Here is a 15,480-nt window from a genome sequence, read left to right on the forward strand (position 1 = left end):
AAAAAAGCAGTTCTTTATTTCATTGATTTTTTCTATTTTCTTTTTAGTCTCCATTTCATTTATTACTGCTGTGATCTTTGTTACTTCTTTCTGCTAACTTTGGGCTCAGTTTGCTCTTCTTTTCTCTAGTTCCTTAAGGTGTAAAGTTAGGTTGTTTTTTTTTTTGAGATCTTTTTTTCTTAGTAAAAGCATTTATGACTATACATTTTCCTCTTAGAATTGCTTTTGCTGCATCCCATAAATTTTGATATGATGTGTTTCCATTTTCATTTGTCTCAAGATATTTTTGGAATTCTCTTTTGATTTCTTCTTTGCTCATTGATTATTCAGGAAAAATGTTTTTTAATCTCCACATATTTGTGAATTTTCATTTTCCTTCTGCTTTTAACTTCTAGTTTCATATCACTTTGGTCAAAAATGTGCATGATATAATTTTAATTTTTGTACATTTGTTACAACTTGTCCTGTGCACAAACATATGATCTGTCCTGGAGAATGTCCCATGTGCACTTGAGTAGAATGCATATTCTGCTAGTATTGTATGACATATTCTGTGTATTTCTGTTAGGTCTATCTAGTCTAACAGGTAGCTTAATCCCAATGTTTCCATATTCATTTTCTGACCGGATGATCTGTCCATTGTTGAAAGTGGGATATGAAGTTCCCTACTGTTACTGCATTGCTGTTTATTTCTGCCTTCACATCTGTTAATATTTGCTTTATATATTTTGCTTTTCTGATGGGTGCATAAATTTTTATAATTGTTATATCCTCTTGATGAATTGACCCATTTATCATTACATAACAACCTAGTTTGTCTCTTGTTACAGGTTTTAGCTTAAAGTCTATAATGTCTGATATAATTCTGTCTACCTCTGCTTTCTTTTGGTTTCCATTTGCATGGAAAATGGTCTTCCATAATTTGACTTTCAGTCTATGTATGTCCTTAAAACTAAAGTGTGTCCTCTTATAACCAGCATATAAAACAGTCTTTTTTATTATCTTTATCTCTTCACCCACTCTGTGTCTTTTTTTTTTCACTCTATGATTTTGATTGGAGAATTTAAATCCATCTACATTTAAAGTAACTATAAATTGGTATGGATTTACAGTTGTTATTCTAGTAGTTGTTTTCTGGCTATTTTGTATTTCCTTTTTTCCTTTCTTCTCTTGCTCTTTTCCTCTGTGACTTGATCATTTTCTGTAGCTGTATGCTTAAATGCTTAGATTCCTTCTACTTTATCTTTTGTGTATTTAATATGGTTTTTTGTTTTGTGGTTACCATGAACCTTATATAAAACATGTTTATATCTATTTTTAAGCCAACAACTAACTCAAACTCATACGTAAGCTCCCTATTTTTATACCACATTCTATGTTTTTGATGTCCCAATTTATAGCTTTTTATATCGTGTATCCATTAACAAATTATTATAGTTATTTTTTATATTTTTCTCTTTTAACCTTTATACATGAGTTATAAGTGATTTACCCATCACCATTACAATATTAGAGTATTCTGAATTTAACTATAGTCACTCCCAATGACTTTTATATTTTCATATAATTCCTATTCATATAATTCCAAAATCTATACAGTTCCTATTCCTATAATTCATATTACTTATTCATTTCCTTTCATTTCAGCTTAAAGAACTCCCTTTAATATTCTTTTTATAAGACTGGGCTAGTGGTGATGAATTCCTTTAGATTTTGCATGTGTGAAAAACTGTATTTCTCTGCTAATTCTGGAGGACAACTGTTTTTGGTAGAGTATTCTTGGTTGGCTGTTTTTTCCTCTCTATCAAAACTTTGAATATCTCATCCTATTCACTCTGGCCTTCAAGGTTTCTGCTGAAAAATCTTCTCATTGTCTTATGGGGGTTCCTTTGTAAGTAGTAACTTGCTTTTATCTTGCTGCTTTTTTTAAATTTAAATATTTTATTTATTTATTCGTGAGAGACAGAGACAGAGAGAGAGAGAGAGGCAGAGACACAGGCAGAGGGAGAAGCAGGCTCCATGCAGGGAGCCTGACGTGGGACTCGATCCGGGGTCTCCAGGATCACACCTGCGCTGAAGGCAACACTAAACCGCTGAGCCACCCAGGCTGCCCTCTCTTGCTGGTTTTAAGATTCTTTATTTGTTTTCAACTTGTTATGGTTTAATTAAAGTGTCATCAAGGTTAGTCTCCTTTAATTCATTTTATGTGGTATTTTGTGGCTTCCTGGATCTGAATGTCTGAATGTTTTCTAGGTTAGGGAAGTTTTTAGCCATTATTCCTTTGATCAAGCTTTCCCCCCCTTTCTTTCTCTCTTTCTCCCCCTCCTTTCTCTCTTCCCTATTTCTTCTTGCTCTCTTCTCCTTCTTCTTGTACTCCTAGGATTCCTATGATATGAATACCAGTCCACTTAATGGTGTCCCATACATTCGTTAATCTGTCTTCACCCTTTTTTCTTTTCGCTTTTGCTTGGATGAATTCCACTGCCCTGTCTTCAGTGCATTGCTCTTTTCTTCTACTTGATCTAGTCTGTTGTTGAGCCACTGTATTAAAATTTTCAGGTTAGCTATTGTATTCATCTCTTTAATTTGTATGTAGTACTTTTTAATGTTTTCTATTTCTTTGTTGAAATTCTCACTTTGTTCATGTATTGCTCTTGTAACCTCAATGAGCATCTTTATGACTGCTATTTTAAAATCAGGTAAATTAATTTACAGCTATTTCATTAAGACTGGTTTCTGGACATTATCTTGTTATTTTTTTAACATATTTTCCGTTTCCTTTTTTCATTTTTCTTGACTCTGTTAGTTTCTGCACATTAGATAAAATAGCCAACTCCTCCAGTCCTGACACAAACTATATCAGTCAGCCTAGCCCAAGCTCCTAGTCATCTCTCAAATCTCTATGATTGTCCTTGACACTGTTTTTGCTCCTAGTGGTTCCCAGAAGTTGAGAGTGTACCAGGACGCATCAGTATTTCAAAGGGAATGATCATAGTCAGCACCTACATGTAGGTTTATCTGGAGCCAGACCCTCAGGCAGCAGCTAAGAAAATATACAGTCAAGTGCTTCTGGGGAGAAACAGGGAAATAGGCATTTTTGCCTGGTCTCTCTGCACTACTGCCATGAAGGGGTGCTCCTTCACCCATATAGAAACTGTTTATTTCTTATAATTCTCTATTATAAATACTAGCCTCATTGACTATCAGAGCAAAGTGATTTGGCTGCCTAAACTTTGGATGGCAGCTGTAAAAGTGGAGATACTAGCTGTGTGTACAGGCTTTTTTCAAGGTAGATACTGGCAACGTGGTTTTATTTTGGGGGTTAGCCAGAGGGAGATGATGTGGGAGGGGTCATTGTCTCTTGAGCTCTGGGAAGGATAACAGCAACTAAATGAACTAATTAGAAACCAGACCCTCATGAAAAGTATGTAGTTACTTCCCTTCCAGAGAAAGATTAGGAAATAGGCATTTTTGCCTGCTCACTCTCTACTGAGCCCTGAGGGCATAGCCATGGCAAGTATCATGGGCATACCTGTTGCTTCCTTGTCTGCTACTGGCCTGAGGGACTTGTAAATGCAAATCCAGTTGTCTATAAGAACCAGGTAATCTGGGGGCCTGTCTCTCAGGTGGCAGCAACAAAGGCTAAGCGCTAGAAGTGTGCAAGCTCCTTTCCAGAAGGATATTGGTGACCTGTTTTTATTGTCAAAGTGAACAAAAGGAAGAAGGTGGGGGAATGCCCTCTGGCTCTTTTGGGCTCCAGAGAGGGTCATAGCACCTAGATGCATGCAGTTTCAATGTGAATATTTTCTCAGTTGGCCAAATTATAGCAGTTACTTGGCTAGTTTTTAGATTTCTCTCAGAGGAAATTACTTTGTGTGTAGCTCTGTGTGTACATTGGGTGTGTCCATGGGAGGAGGAGGGAAAATCTAAAGCCTCCTATGTCACCATCTTAGTCAAAAGTTCTCACCATTATGTTGAATTCAAAAACACAGTGAAGCCAGTATCCTGTTTCACAGCAATTATCAGGTACAAGGATTATTTCATGAGCAGTCAGATGGAAGAAGTGCAGAGGGCAAGACATGTGGGAAGAGGTGTGGAGTTTGCATGACCTCCCTGGGCACACTGCTCCCAGCAACTCCACATCTTCACTAACCCAGAACTCTCTGTTGTACAGTCCTGGCTCTTTTTTCCTTTTTTAATCAGGTGTTTACTGACCTGGGTGTTTATCTCTTAGTTCTCTGAATTTCATTTTCTGTACAACATTTTTCATTTCTGTAAAACATTTTTCACAGAATGTAAACATGATTTTTTTAACCAACCAAAAAATCCAATACTTAGAGCTAAGCAAAAGTCTTAGCTGCTCCATTTTTTCTTTCAGGAAAAACAAAAAAGAATATAAACAATGTCATTTAAAACAAAATTCTCATTGGTGGCTATTAAACGGTTTCAGTTCACATTATATATTAATAGTTTTATAGTTAATTCTGGCAGATTAACTCATCAGAATACGATACAGAGCACTGAAGATTCATTCATCCCAATGTACTTCAAGGGGGCTTCAGAAATCTTTGCTTGGGGCCCTTTAAACTGCCTTGCAGCCTCCTTGAAGCGATACAACAAAGACAGAAATGAAGGCACCAGAGAAAAAAACTCCCATTAGTGTTGAAAAAAAAATTTTGAGCATGGAAGGATATAATTCCACGTATTGAAGAAACATTTTCAGGTCTTTTATAAGTGATTCTATCTTTCCTAAATGTGTTCGTTTCTTTCTTAGCATTTGTCAAATGTATTTGAAGTTCATTCAATCCACTTGGGCTGCGTTTTGAAAGTGGCTCATAGAAATTTAAACAGACAGTACCCATTAACATTAATGGACTTCCTAAGGCAAAATTCCCTCATACTAGGCTCAATATTAACCTCAGTATGAGATTAGATTTTACTAAGTATTTAGTGAATACTCAATTGTTTAAAACTATCTCAAATACTATTTCAATAACAGAATTCCAATTAACCATATAAAATCCAAGTGGCACAACTGCTAGATTTGAAGACTATATCCATAGTTTTGTGAAATCTCTAACCAGAATTGATGGATATATTTTTAACAATGCATTTCTTCTGTTTCAATGGGGTTTATAGGCACAGCACTTGTTGTCCAGTGGGACCACGTACATCTCCAGGATAATTACAACCTGGGAAGCTTCACATTCCAGGCAACCCTCCTCATGGATGGACGTATCATCTTTGGATACAAAGAAGTAAGTAATGTATTAATGATTTCCTTTCCCCTTGATCTTGACCTCTGTCTTTTTCTCCAAGTGTCAAAAAGGGACATTCTACAATCATGAACCTTAAATCATTTTCTCATGTCTTGGTTTCTTTTACTTCATACAAAAAATGTTTTTAATCTACTAGGTAGCACTGATTGTTAATCCTTTGGGTTTTGTTTTGTATTCTGCTATCACTGGCATTCTGACTGATGAATTCATAAAATTATTGGACAACTATTTCGTGATGGTATTATCTAAGAAATGTCTCTAAGAAAAAATATTTCCAACTTGGAAGGATTTCTCTTCTACATCTGATTATTTATATTTACTTTTTGTTTTTGCCTTGTCAATTTCTGTGACATACTTTGACTCTAATTAAAAAAGTATTAGTGTATGAGAAAACATATGTGGCTCAGTGACCCAATACATAAAGCAAATCAGGAACCACAATCCCTCTGGCCAATGTTTATTTCAATGTGATAGGCAAAAAATTTTTAAAATATTTTATTTATTTATTCATGAGAGACACAGAGAGAGGCAGTGACATAGGCAGAAGGAGAAGCAGGCTTCCCAGAGGGAGCCTGATGTGGGACTTGATCCCAGGTCCCCGGGATCACAGGCTGAACTAAAGGCAGATGCTCAACCACTGGGTGCCCCTTGATAGGCAAAATTAATTAGTGTGATAGGTGGCAGAAAAATTAATGGAATTTAAACTTATGGTTTGTTTCATTTTACCAAATTCACAAACAATGGAAATTTACTAAATTATAGCCTTAAATTTACAGAATGTCTAAATTAGAATAATAACATGTTTAGTTTAAAAACTCTATTGACAATATAACAACAGCTTATTAGACAACCTGAACTTTTGAGGAAGAAAACAAATATAAGAATAAAATTCCAAGAATGGTAGATGTGATATTTTAGGCAGTCAATTGGTATGAAAGAAATTTTGACAATGTGAATGATGATGGGCATTACTAACCCATGGGTTAATGAGTATTTATAATAAAACAGACTCAGTATCTCATTTGAAGGGCTATTTTTGGTTAGCAAATAAATCCCTGACTATTAAAAGGATGTTGACAATTTAAAATGATTCACTTTGGTCAAGTCTTTTGAAATACATCTTTTCTATAAAGTGAGGGATAGTTATATTTCAATTAACTATGTCAGCTTTTGGAAATCTTACAATCATTTTAAATATTTCCACTCCTTTGAAGAATTCTTCCCTGTGGAATTAGTCACTTACTTGGGGCAAAAATATAAATAGAATATAATATAGAATCTGGTCTGCTTGGTGCTTCTTTATCCAGAGCTATGTTTTTATATCATATCCCATCATATTCTTATGTCACCTTACTTGGCAGCTGGGGGAATATAGTTCAAAGAGACTCATTCATTTCTAGTTTTCATAATAGTCCAGTATAATCCTGGGACTGCAAAGTCATTATAGAATGTTAGTTTTCAGCTATTTTAACCAGCAATGGTGAAGTTTCTGGAGAGAAGTAGAGTCAGTAAGTCTAGAGTCTTAAATCTCACTAACTGTAGGCTATTTCAAAACAGAAGTTTGTGTTTTTATTGTGGTCTCTCTAGTCTTATTATCAAAGTCATCATCTTTATTTATACTGTTCTCAATGGATGTCTCACATTGCAGAGTAGCAGTTCATTTTTCTTATTCCTTCTTTGTAGTGGTTTGGTATTTAAAAAAAAAATTGTCTTTATTTTAATTAAAGAGAAAGTTTCCACTATGGTTTTCCTGTCTTGTCATGGGGAATATTATACTGATAGACAATTCTAACACTTTCTTTATATTCCCAGACTATTATCTATTGAGCATTAGTCCTTCTGAACTCAGAGTTCTAAAGAAGTCATTACTGTATTATTTGCCTTATTGTTCTTTCTCTGTTCTAGTTAGAAAGCAGTTTTTGTAATTTCATACTCTCTCTTAATTTTTTCCCAATGATTGTCATGCGTTTTATTTTGCTGATGCAGATTCCTATTTGTAAAATTTGACACAATAAGGGTTCCCTGGCATTTAAGGAGAAAGCTAGATGCTTCTGACATTTCTAGAAAAACATTTATGATCACAATAGCATTAAAAAGTTTGCATAATGTATTATCCTTGGCAAAGCGCTTTCATATACAGTATAGTTTTCAGTCCTTCAGCGATATCCTATATTCTTAATATTCATAAAGGCACTGGCACATGAAGGTATTTAATAACTGTATATGGCTTAATTATGGAATTAGATCATACAAAATTATCTTTATAGCTAAGCGGACTGTGTCAGAAAGGTTAAATGACATGCTTGAGGTCATGGAGCTAGTTAAGGCCAAATCGAGGACTAAAAGCTCAATTTGGTGATCCCAAGATACCTCAACATTATTTTTTTCTTTCTTGTTAGAGTTGTGTATAACAATTCACAACGCGATTTCTCATTTTTTAGAATAAATATTGGTTAATGTTTGGTGTTTAATAATCTTTTTATCTAACTCTAATATACTACACAATTATAATCTCATAAAATTCAAAGTATTCCTGGTTAAGTTATAGCGCTAGCAAAATCATAAGGACATAATAAACAGTGTGATTTTGTTTTCCTGCCCAGGTTAAATTTACAGAACCAACATTATAGATAGGGAACTAAGTACAATTCTTCCTGTGCCAAGTTGCTTCTAACTGGCTAATGACAGCTGTTTTATTTTATTTTATGTGAGTGAGAAGAAAAAAATCCGCAGTATACAAAAACTACCAATAGAGCACTTGGTTAAATTGTAGAATAAAAGTAGTAATATATTGAATAAACTTATTGACACAGATTTCATATTTACTTCCCTCAAGTGATTTATTCCAGTAGATAATTATGTTTCTTTTAGTAACTCTTAATGTGTCAAACTCCTCATCCACTCAGATACCTTCAAGTCCATCACGTTCCTCATATAGTCAGTTCTCCAACAGCATAATTTTTTGCAGTCAATAATGGCCAATAAACTAGAACATACATTTGCACTTATAACAATCTTGCTTGTAACAAGATTGAGACAGGAAAGTACTACTGCTGTTTAAAATAAGAATAAATACAGATTTGTTTGTGTCATTCAGTGTTCCTTCACCAAAGTCCCAGTGTTCTTCTAACCATACTGGTGAGAGGAACAGTGGAGGCACAGATTCCTCTAAATAAATAAGTTCTCTCTCCTGAGGTTGTAGCTCTGTATTCTTGAACCAAAGGTTTAAAATTCCATTTTATTTATGGTTCCCTATTGTTACACAGCTATTTCTCTCAGTTCACTTCAAAGTTACAGTTTACTTAGGATGAAGTGAAAGCACAAAAAGCATATTGTTTTTTTTTTCTTAATTTTCTGTCAGATTACCTACCGTTTGCTTTAATGTATTTTCCAATTTCACAGTATCCATTTGTGTCCTGGGCATAAGTTTATAGACTTAATTACCTGATAAAATTAACCATCTTGCCATCTATTTCCTAACTATATTAATAACAGTTCTTTTAAAGTTTATAGCTGATAACTAATATCTAGGTTTCCTGTGGATCTGTTTGTATCATCTGTCTTTTTCTTTTCCTCTAGATTTTCATTCATTGGTCACGTCTCTTTGCATGCCAGGTAATTTTTGATCAAATGTTGGGCATTATTTACAAATTACTAAAAAGATACTTTGAGGCTATGGTTGATATTTCCTTCCTCCAGCGAGGGTTTACTTTTTCTGTTTGGCAGGTAGGATGGAACAGGTTACTTAATACTGTGAGGGCTAAGCTCATTCAAAGTTGAGCATCAGTCCTTATAAAAACTGGTGTATTACTGGTTAGCATTTACTCTTAGAAAGTAGTCTTTCATGAATCTCCACCCAAGCCCAGATTTTACTATAGGAGCTGTTGCCTTAATGGCCCTTAACTCCTGTTTCACCTCAGCTCCATGAGACTGTCTGAAGTTCTGCTCCGTTTCTTAGTCTCTAAATCTTGCCTGTAAATTGCCAAATGCCTTGACAGGAAAGTGGTATTGCATTTACTTCTGTGATTTCCTTTCTCTGGAATCTTGGCTTTTTAAATCTTTGCTCTTTGATAGTGCCTGCTGCCTTCAACAGGTGCTTTCCATATGTTATTTATCTTTCCTGCTTGATCTCAGTAGGAGAATTGGTCTTTTACAAGTTTGTCTGCCATAACCAGAAATCCCTTCACTTTTAATAACCATCTCCTAATTTGGTACAATCTAGCATTTATTGAGCTCTTCATATATGCCATGCAGTGACCTAAGTGCTTAAAATTTATCTCATAATTCTCACCAAAAAAAAAGAGGTAGTTGTTTTTATCACTCATAGGGAGAGAACCCGAAACACCCAGAAAGGTTCAGTAACTTTCCCAAAATTATTAAACAAAGATTTATCCAAGGGAGTATAACTCTGGTGCCTATAGGTCTAATAATCACTGTACCATACTGCCTCCCTCCAAACTTCTTCTTTTTTAAGATTTTATTTGTTTATTCATGAGAGACATACAGAGAAATGGAGAGACATAGGCAAAGGGAGAAGCGGGCTCTATGCAGGAAGCCTGATGTCTCCCATCTCAGGACCGTGAGATCACAACTCAACCAAAGGCAGACTCTCAATTACTGAGGCACCCAGGTGCCTTTTTCAAGAAATAACTTTTCAAGAAATAACTTTTTCAAGAAATAACTAAACTTGGAGCACCCGGATGGTACATTCAGGTACATTAAGCATCTGACTCAGTTTTGGCTCAGGTCGTGATCTCAGAATCCTGATCTCAGGGTTATGATATTGAGCCCCCTGCTGAACCCTGTGTCAGGCATAGTGCTCAGCATGGAGTCTGCTTAATTTTTTCTCTACCTCTTCCTCCCCCACCTGCCCCTCATTGTCTCTCTCTCATGCATGCTCAATGTCTCTTAAATAAATAAATAAATAAATAAATAAATAAATAAATAAATAAATCTAAAAAAGAAAGAAAGAAAAGAAAAAAGAAAAGAAAAGAAAAGAAAAGAAAAGAAAAGAAAAGAAAAGAAAAGAAAAGAAAAGACTAAACTGCTTCACTCCAATATTCTGGAAAGTCTTTCCTGGCTAGTCATTATTATACTGTAACTCTACTCCCTTGAGAGCACAGATAAGAGTGATTTGCCTTTCTATATCATTTATCTTATTTATTTTATTAATCTTTTAAAAATGGAAAGAGGCTGTACACAGGTAAAAATAAATAAATAAAAATAAAATATGCACCCTTCTTTAGACAATGGAATTTGGAAAATCACTTTCCCATTTCCTATTCTGTTAATATCCAGCTGTGACCTAGAACCCATATTCTTTTTATTATTTTTAGTTACTATAGAATAATGATGCTTGTTTGCTTGATTACAGTAGATAGAGACCTAAAATTTGGGACCATGCATAATGTTACAAGGAACATACCTATTCACAGATTTCATTCCAAAACATTAGGGATTTGAAATCAGGTTTCTTACAATCCTGATGCTGTCTTTCCTAGTATACCAATAATTTATTGCATTATTTCTCCTAATATATGTTGCATTTATTGTTACTTCAGATACAAAGTAGGGGAGGATGTGATTCTTTTTGTTTCTCTTGCTAATTTGGTTATTTTCTTTTAACCAGCTTATGAGAGGGACAGGCTAGTCATCAATTTCAGACAATGCAATTTAATAAGTCATGTAATCCTTCTATAGGTCAGCAGGGGGAAAGCACAGAGAATGTATACCCTACCTGGGAGTCAGCCTATTCCATCCATTTTTTTGGTTGAATACCTTACCATCTCCTTCAGCAAATTTTAGAGGAGGTCGGTATAGACGAACCTTATTGTTTATTAAGTAAAATCACTTTCTAATCTATTTTACCATTTAAGTATTTAAACTTGGGCAGTCCCAGTTGCTCAGAGGTTTAGGGCGGCCTTCAGCCCAGGGCGTGATCCTGGAGACCCGGGATCGAGTCCCACATAGGGCTCCCTGCATGGAGCTTGCTTCTCCCTCTACCTGTGTCTCTGCCTCTCTCCCCCTCTCTCTGTGTCTCTCATGAATAAATAAATAAATCTTTAAAAAAGTATTTAAACTTAGTATACCTTAGTGTGACATCCACTGTTTCTATGTAAGAATGCATAGTTAATAAATCACCATTGCCAATTTGGTGTAGGTTTAAATGGTACCCTTAATGCATTTTTAAAAATTCTTTTAAGACTATTTCTCTTATTTAAACTGTAATGATTCTTCATTCATGGTGATCATCCTAGAAGTATTGAAAGATGAACACTTGCTGAGCTTGTGGAATTTATGGAAAAAATAATTCAAGAGAATAAGAGAAAGCCAAGAAGAACTGAGCAATGAACCATTTGCCATTGGTACGAAGTTATTTGCCTTTATGGCTGTTGCTCGATGTGTGAGAATGTTGAACATGTGTTTATATAATATATATGCATCCAAAAACCTTTATAGTTGTGCCAGTAGAATTACATAAATACATAGATAATACATGTATATGTAAAATATATACCTATACATTATATATTCATATATTTTTATATTTTTATTCAAAAAAATTATTTCATAAATTTATGATACAAGGTTGAGAGAACCCTGATGACATAAAATGCTAATTATAAACTCTCAAGAAATCATTCTAAAAAAGCTGTAGACACTAATGATTTTACATTATAGTTTCTTTATTTTAAATACATGAAATATAAAATTGTGTCTGCATGCCTTTATTTAGGATCTAATTCATTTGCATTTGTGGATGTATTTTATTTTTTTAGTTATGTCACATGTAAAAGCTCCTGAGGTTTTCATTTCTTTTTACTTTCCACAGTTTAAGAAAATGACAAATTGAACCGTTTTCCCTTTATAATGTTCTAATAACAAATGTCATGGGTAGAAAGAAAAAAAGGAAAGAAAGAAAGAAAGAAAGAAAGAAAGAAAGAAAGAAAGAAAGAAAGAAAGAAAGAAAGAAAGAAAGAAAAGAAAGAAAGAGAGAGAGAAAGAGCTACCTAGAATAAATAATTTCAGAAACAGAAACTTGGGAGCACCTGGGTGGCTCAGTTGGTTAAGTGCCCAACTCCTGAGTTCAGCTCAGGTCATGATCTCAGAGTCCTGGGATTGAGCTGGGCTCCATGCTCAGTGTGGAGTCTGCTTGAGGTTGAGCTTGTTCTAATGCTGGCTCCGTCCCTAGCTGTTATGTTGTCTTGGCAATGTATTTGATCTTTATGGGTACACTTTCTCCTTGAAACCCTTCTTCCCTCTCACCCCTAAGATGTCATTGGGAGGTTGCTTTTGCCTGAATCAGGCCACATCCCGTTTCCCTGTTCTGATGTTCCATGACCAAAGAGCTCTTTTGTCTTTCCCTGAGGTGAAAGGCCTGTGCATTCTTCATGTCTTTCCAAGCCCAAGGAGTTTCTGAATCTCCTCTCCTTTCCCCTTATGTTTTTATTCTCAGACCGTGTGTGGGCAAGCTCCCTCATCTAGCTGTAGGCCCAGATAAAGTTCCCACCATAGTTTTACTGTCTTGAGCCGAGTTCTCCAGACAGACATAAGCCTCATTATTTTATATGAAGCTCCAACTCTAGTTGTTAATTCAGTGGGGGGAAATCTTTAAATTGGAAGTCACACTGGTGTGTGTGTGTGTGTGTGTGTGTGTGTTTGTAGAATGGATATGTTGCCAACATTTAGATATCAGAGGGTTTTATTTATTTTTAAATATTTTATTTATTTATTCATGAGAGACACAGAGAGAGGGAGAAAGAGAGAGAGAGAGAGAGGCAGAGACACAGGCAGAGGGAGCAGCAAACTCCATGCAGGGAGCCTGACGCAGGACTTGATCCCGGGACTCCAGGATCACACCCCGGGCCGAAGACAGGCACTAAACTGCTGAGCCACCCAGGGATCCCCCAGAGGGTTTTAAATAAAAATACAGATTTGCATTGCCCCTTGAGAAATCAGAAACCTTTGATCACTTGATCTACATTTCTAAATAGCAACAGTTGGCTGGGAAGCGTACTCAAGGTATATCCCCTCCAATTTCTCCCACAGCAATTTCTTCTTTCTTACCTCAGGCTAGCATTGGTTTATGTAGAGATCAAGTCTGAAAACCCTCTTTTAATATAGAGGCTGTCCTTACTTATCAACTTTATGTTGTTATCTGCTTCCAGATTTTCTATAATGTGTGATTATTGGAGATGGGGATGGAGGGATGTTAAGAACATACCTTTGGCTGATGGCTTTAGCTCCTTCTTTGCTTTCATACCCTCAAGTGCTCAATATCTGGCATATGAAATAAAGTTCAGTAACTGTACACTAAAAAGAGGTTACAATAATTGTGCAAAATGTTAGCAATATTCAGGAAAGCAAATGGATTTTTATATTGTCAAATTTAATTGAAAGCCTTTCTTTTGGAATGCAGTTTTCAGAGAATTAAACACTAATACTGAAGACTTTATGTGTTGCTTTGATAGTAATAAAGGAAAGCATGACTCCTTATAATTGGATGCCCTACTGAGTAACACAGAAGCCAGATCCAACATTTAAAGATGATGAGGTAGGAAGTTGAAGGTTGAATGCAGGTGAAAATGGATAAAATAGTAAGCTTTGGGTTTTCTTAAATGTCTATATATTAACCTACTTGACATTATGTTGCTGATTAACAAGTGAACAAAAGTGAGTTTAGAGTAATTCTTCTCCAGTGATAGGCATGTGATTCATACTTTGGAACACACACTACACAATCAAGCCCTTGCTGAGATGCTGTGTCGCCTATTAGGTAGATAGCTAGGTCCATAATGGAAACAAATGAATGTTTTGGCGAGGTTTGCAGTGCAGAAGAGAGAGGAAAATAAAGTTCCATTACCTCTAACTCAAGCAGCATGCTGTTATCTCCCTGTTTTAGAGACAGACGTAAAACTTCACGTTTTATGTGTTGTGTTGGGCCCCTGAGTCCTGGAGAATGACACCACAGCATGCAAGAGAGAGCAGCTTTTGTCTCTGAATCTTCCCCCAAAGACCAGTGTGCTGTGCCCTACCTTGGCCCTTCCTTAATATTTTTTCCTGCCTTAATTTCGCCTGTTTATTGCAACTCCTTTCTGCATCTGTACTTTGTTTGCTTCACCATATCACTTACAGAAAAACTTATACCTACTTAAATAATAAATTTATCTGTGTCCTGTAAAATGGAATGAAAATTAAAACACCTAATAATGGGGCACCTGGGTGGTGACTCAGTCAGTTAAATGCCTGCCCTCGGCTCAGGTCATGATCCTGCAGTCCTGGGATCAAGTACCATGTTGGGCTCCCTGCTCAGTGGGAGTCTGCTTCTCCGTCTCCCTCTGCCCTCCCCCACCCTCATTCGTGCTGTCTCCATCTCTCTCTCAAATAAATAAATAAAATCTTTAAAGAAAAATTAATAAATAAAAATAAAACATCTAAAAAATAATTTATAAATGCCTGTGTAAGCTGAAATGGAAGCATATTTTAGCTGGCGCTAATGTTCCTTTTCTATAACTATCCTTTGGAATGAATGTAATTGTAAAACTCATTTTTCAGAAATTTATGATTCAATACAAATCATATAGAGGCCGAATGAAAATTTAGCCTTGCTTCAATCATAAAAAGGCAACTATTATAGGCACTTGAAAATAATGAAGCTACGTTTCTTTCTTTAAAAAAAAATAAAAGGCCTCTATGTTTTAGAATTGGTACTGCTAAAAAAAAAAAAAAAAAAAAAAAAGAATTGGTACTGCTTCAGAATGGCTTCCTGAAAATGCCAGGAACTAACTTAGGAAATATTTTGAGAATGTGAATTTGTAGAAAGGATAAAAAAATATAGATTCCCATAAAGCTAAGTGTTTAGAGGTTTCATGCTCGGACATCATCATTGGCCGTAGCTTCTCTGATGTGAGTACTTCATATCCTTGTACATAGAGAGTCTTCTGTGGAATAGATAATTGTGGCAATATGGCACAGACCTTTTCTTGTGCCAATTTTGTATGATATTGGCTATAATTCTAGATAGTGTTTTTATACACAGGCACGCACACCCACACACACACAAATGCTTGGTTGCTATTAGTCAAAGTAATTCAAGTTAAATGTGGCTTTTAATGGTACTCCTGATTCATCTTAATGGTCTCTAATTCAATCTTGACATGGAACCCTGAAGACTGGTCTGACTTGCTCACAGAGAGCTTAC

General features: G+C 35.5%; 1 protein-coding gene across 2 annotated transcripts in view; it reads left to right on the forward strand.

Moving 5' to 3' along the window:
* Positions 1-15,480, forward strand: part of PLXDC2 (plexin domain containing 2) — a 451,801-nt gene that overhangs the window by 315,750 nt on the left and 120,571 nt on the right. For both annotated transcript variants that reach the window (XM_041765805.1, XM_041765806.1), the window contains one exon: positions 5,140-5,258. In XM_041765805.1, coding sequence (XP_041621739.1) covers positions 5,140-5,258 — 119 coding nt within the window. The remainder of the gene's footprint in view (positions 1-5,139; positions 5,259-15,480) is intronic.

This window comes from Vulpes lagopus, chromosome 8, assembly GCF_018345385.1.
Source record: "Vulpes lagopus strain Blue_001 chromosome 8, ASM1834538v1, whole genome shotgun sequence".
In the NCBI taxonomy this organism is placed as follows: Eukaryota; Metazoa; Chordata; class Mammalia; order Carnivora; family Canidae; genus Vulpes; species Vulpes lagopus.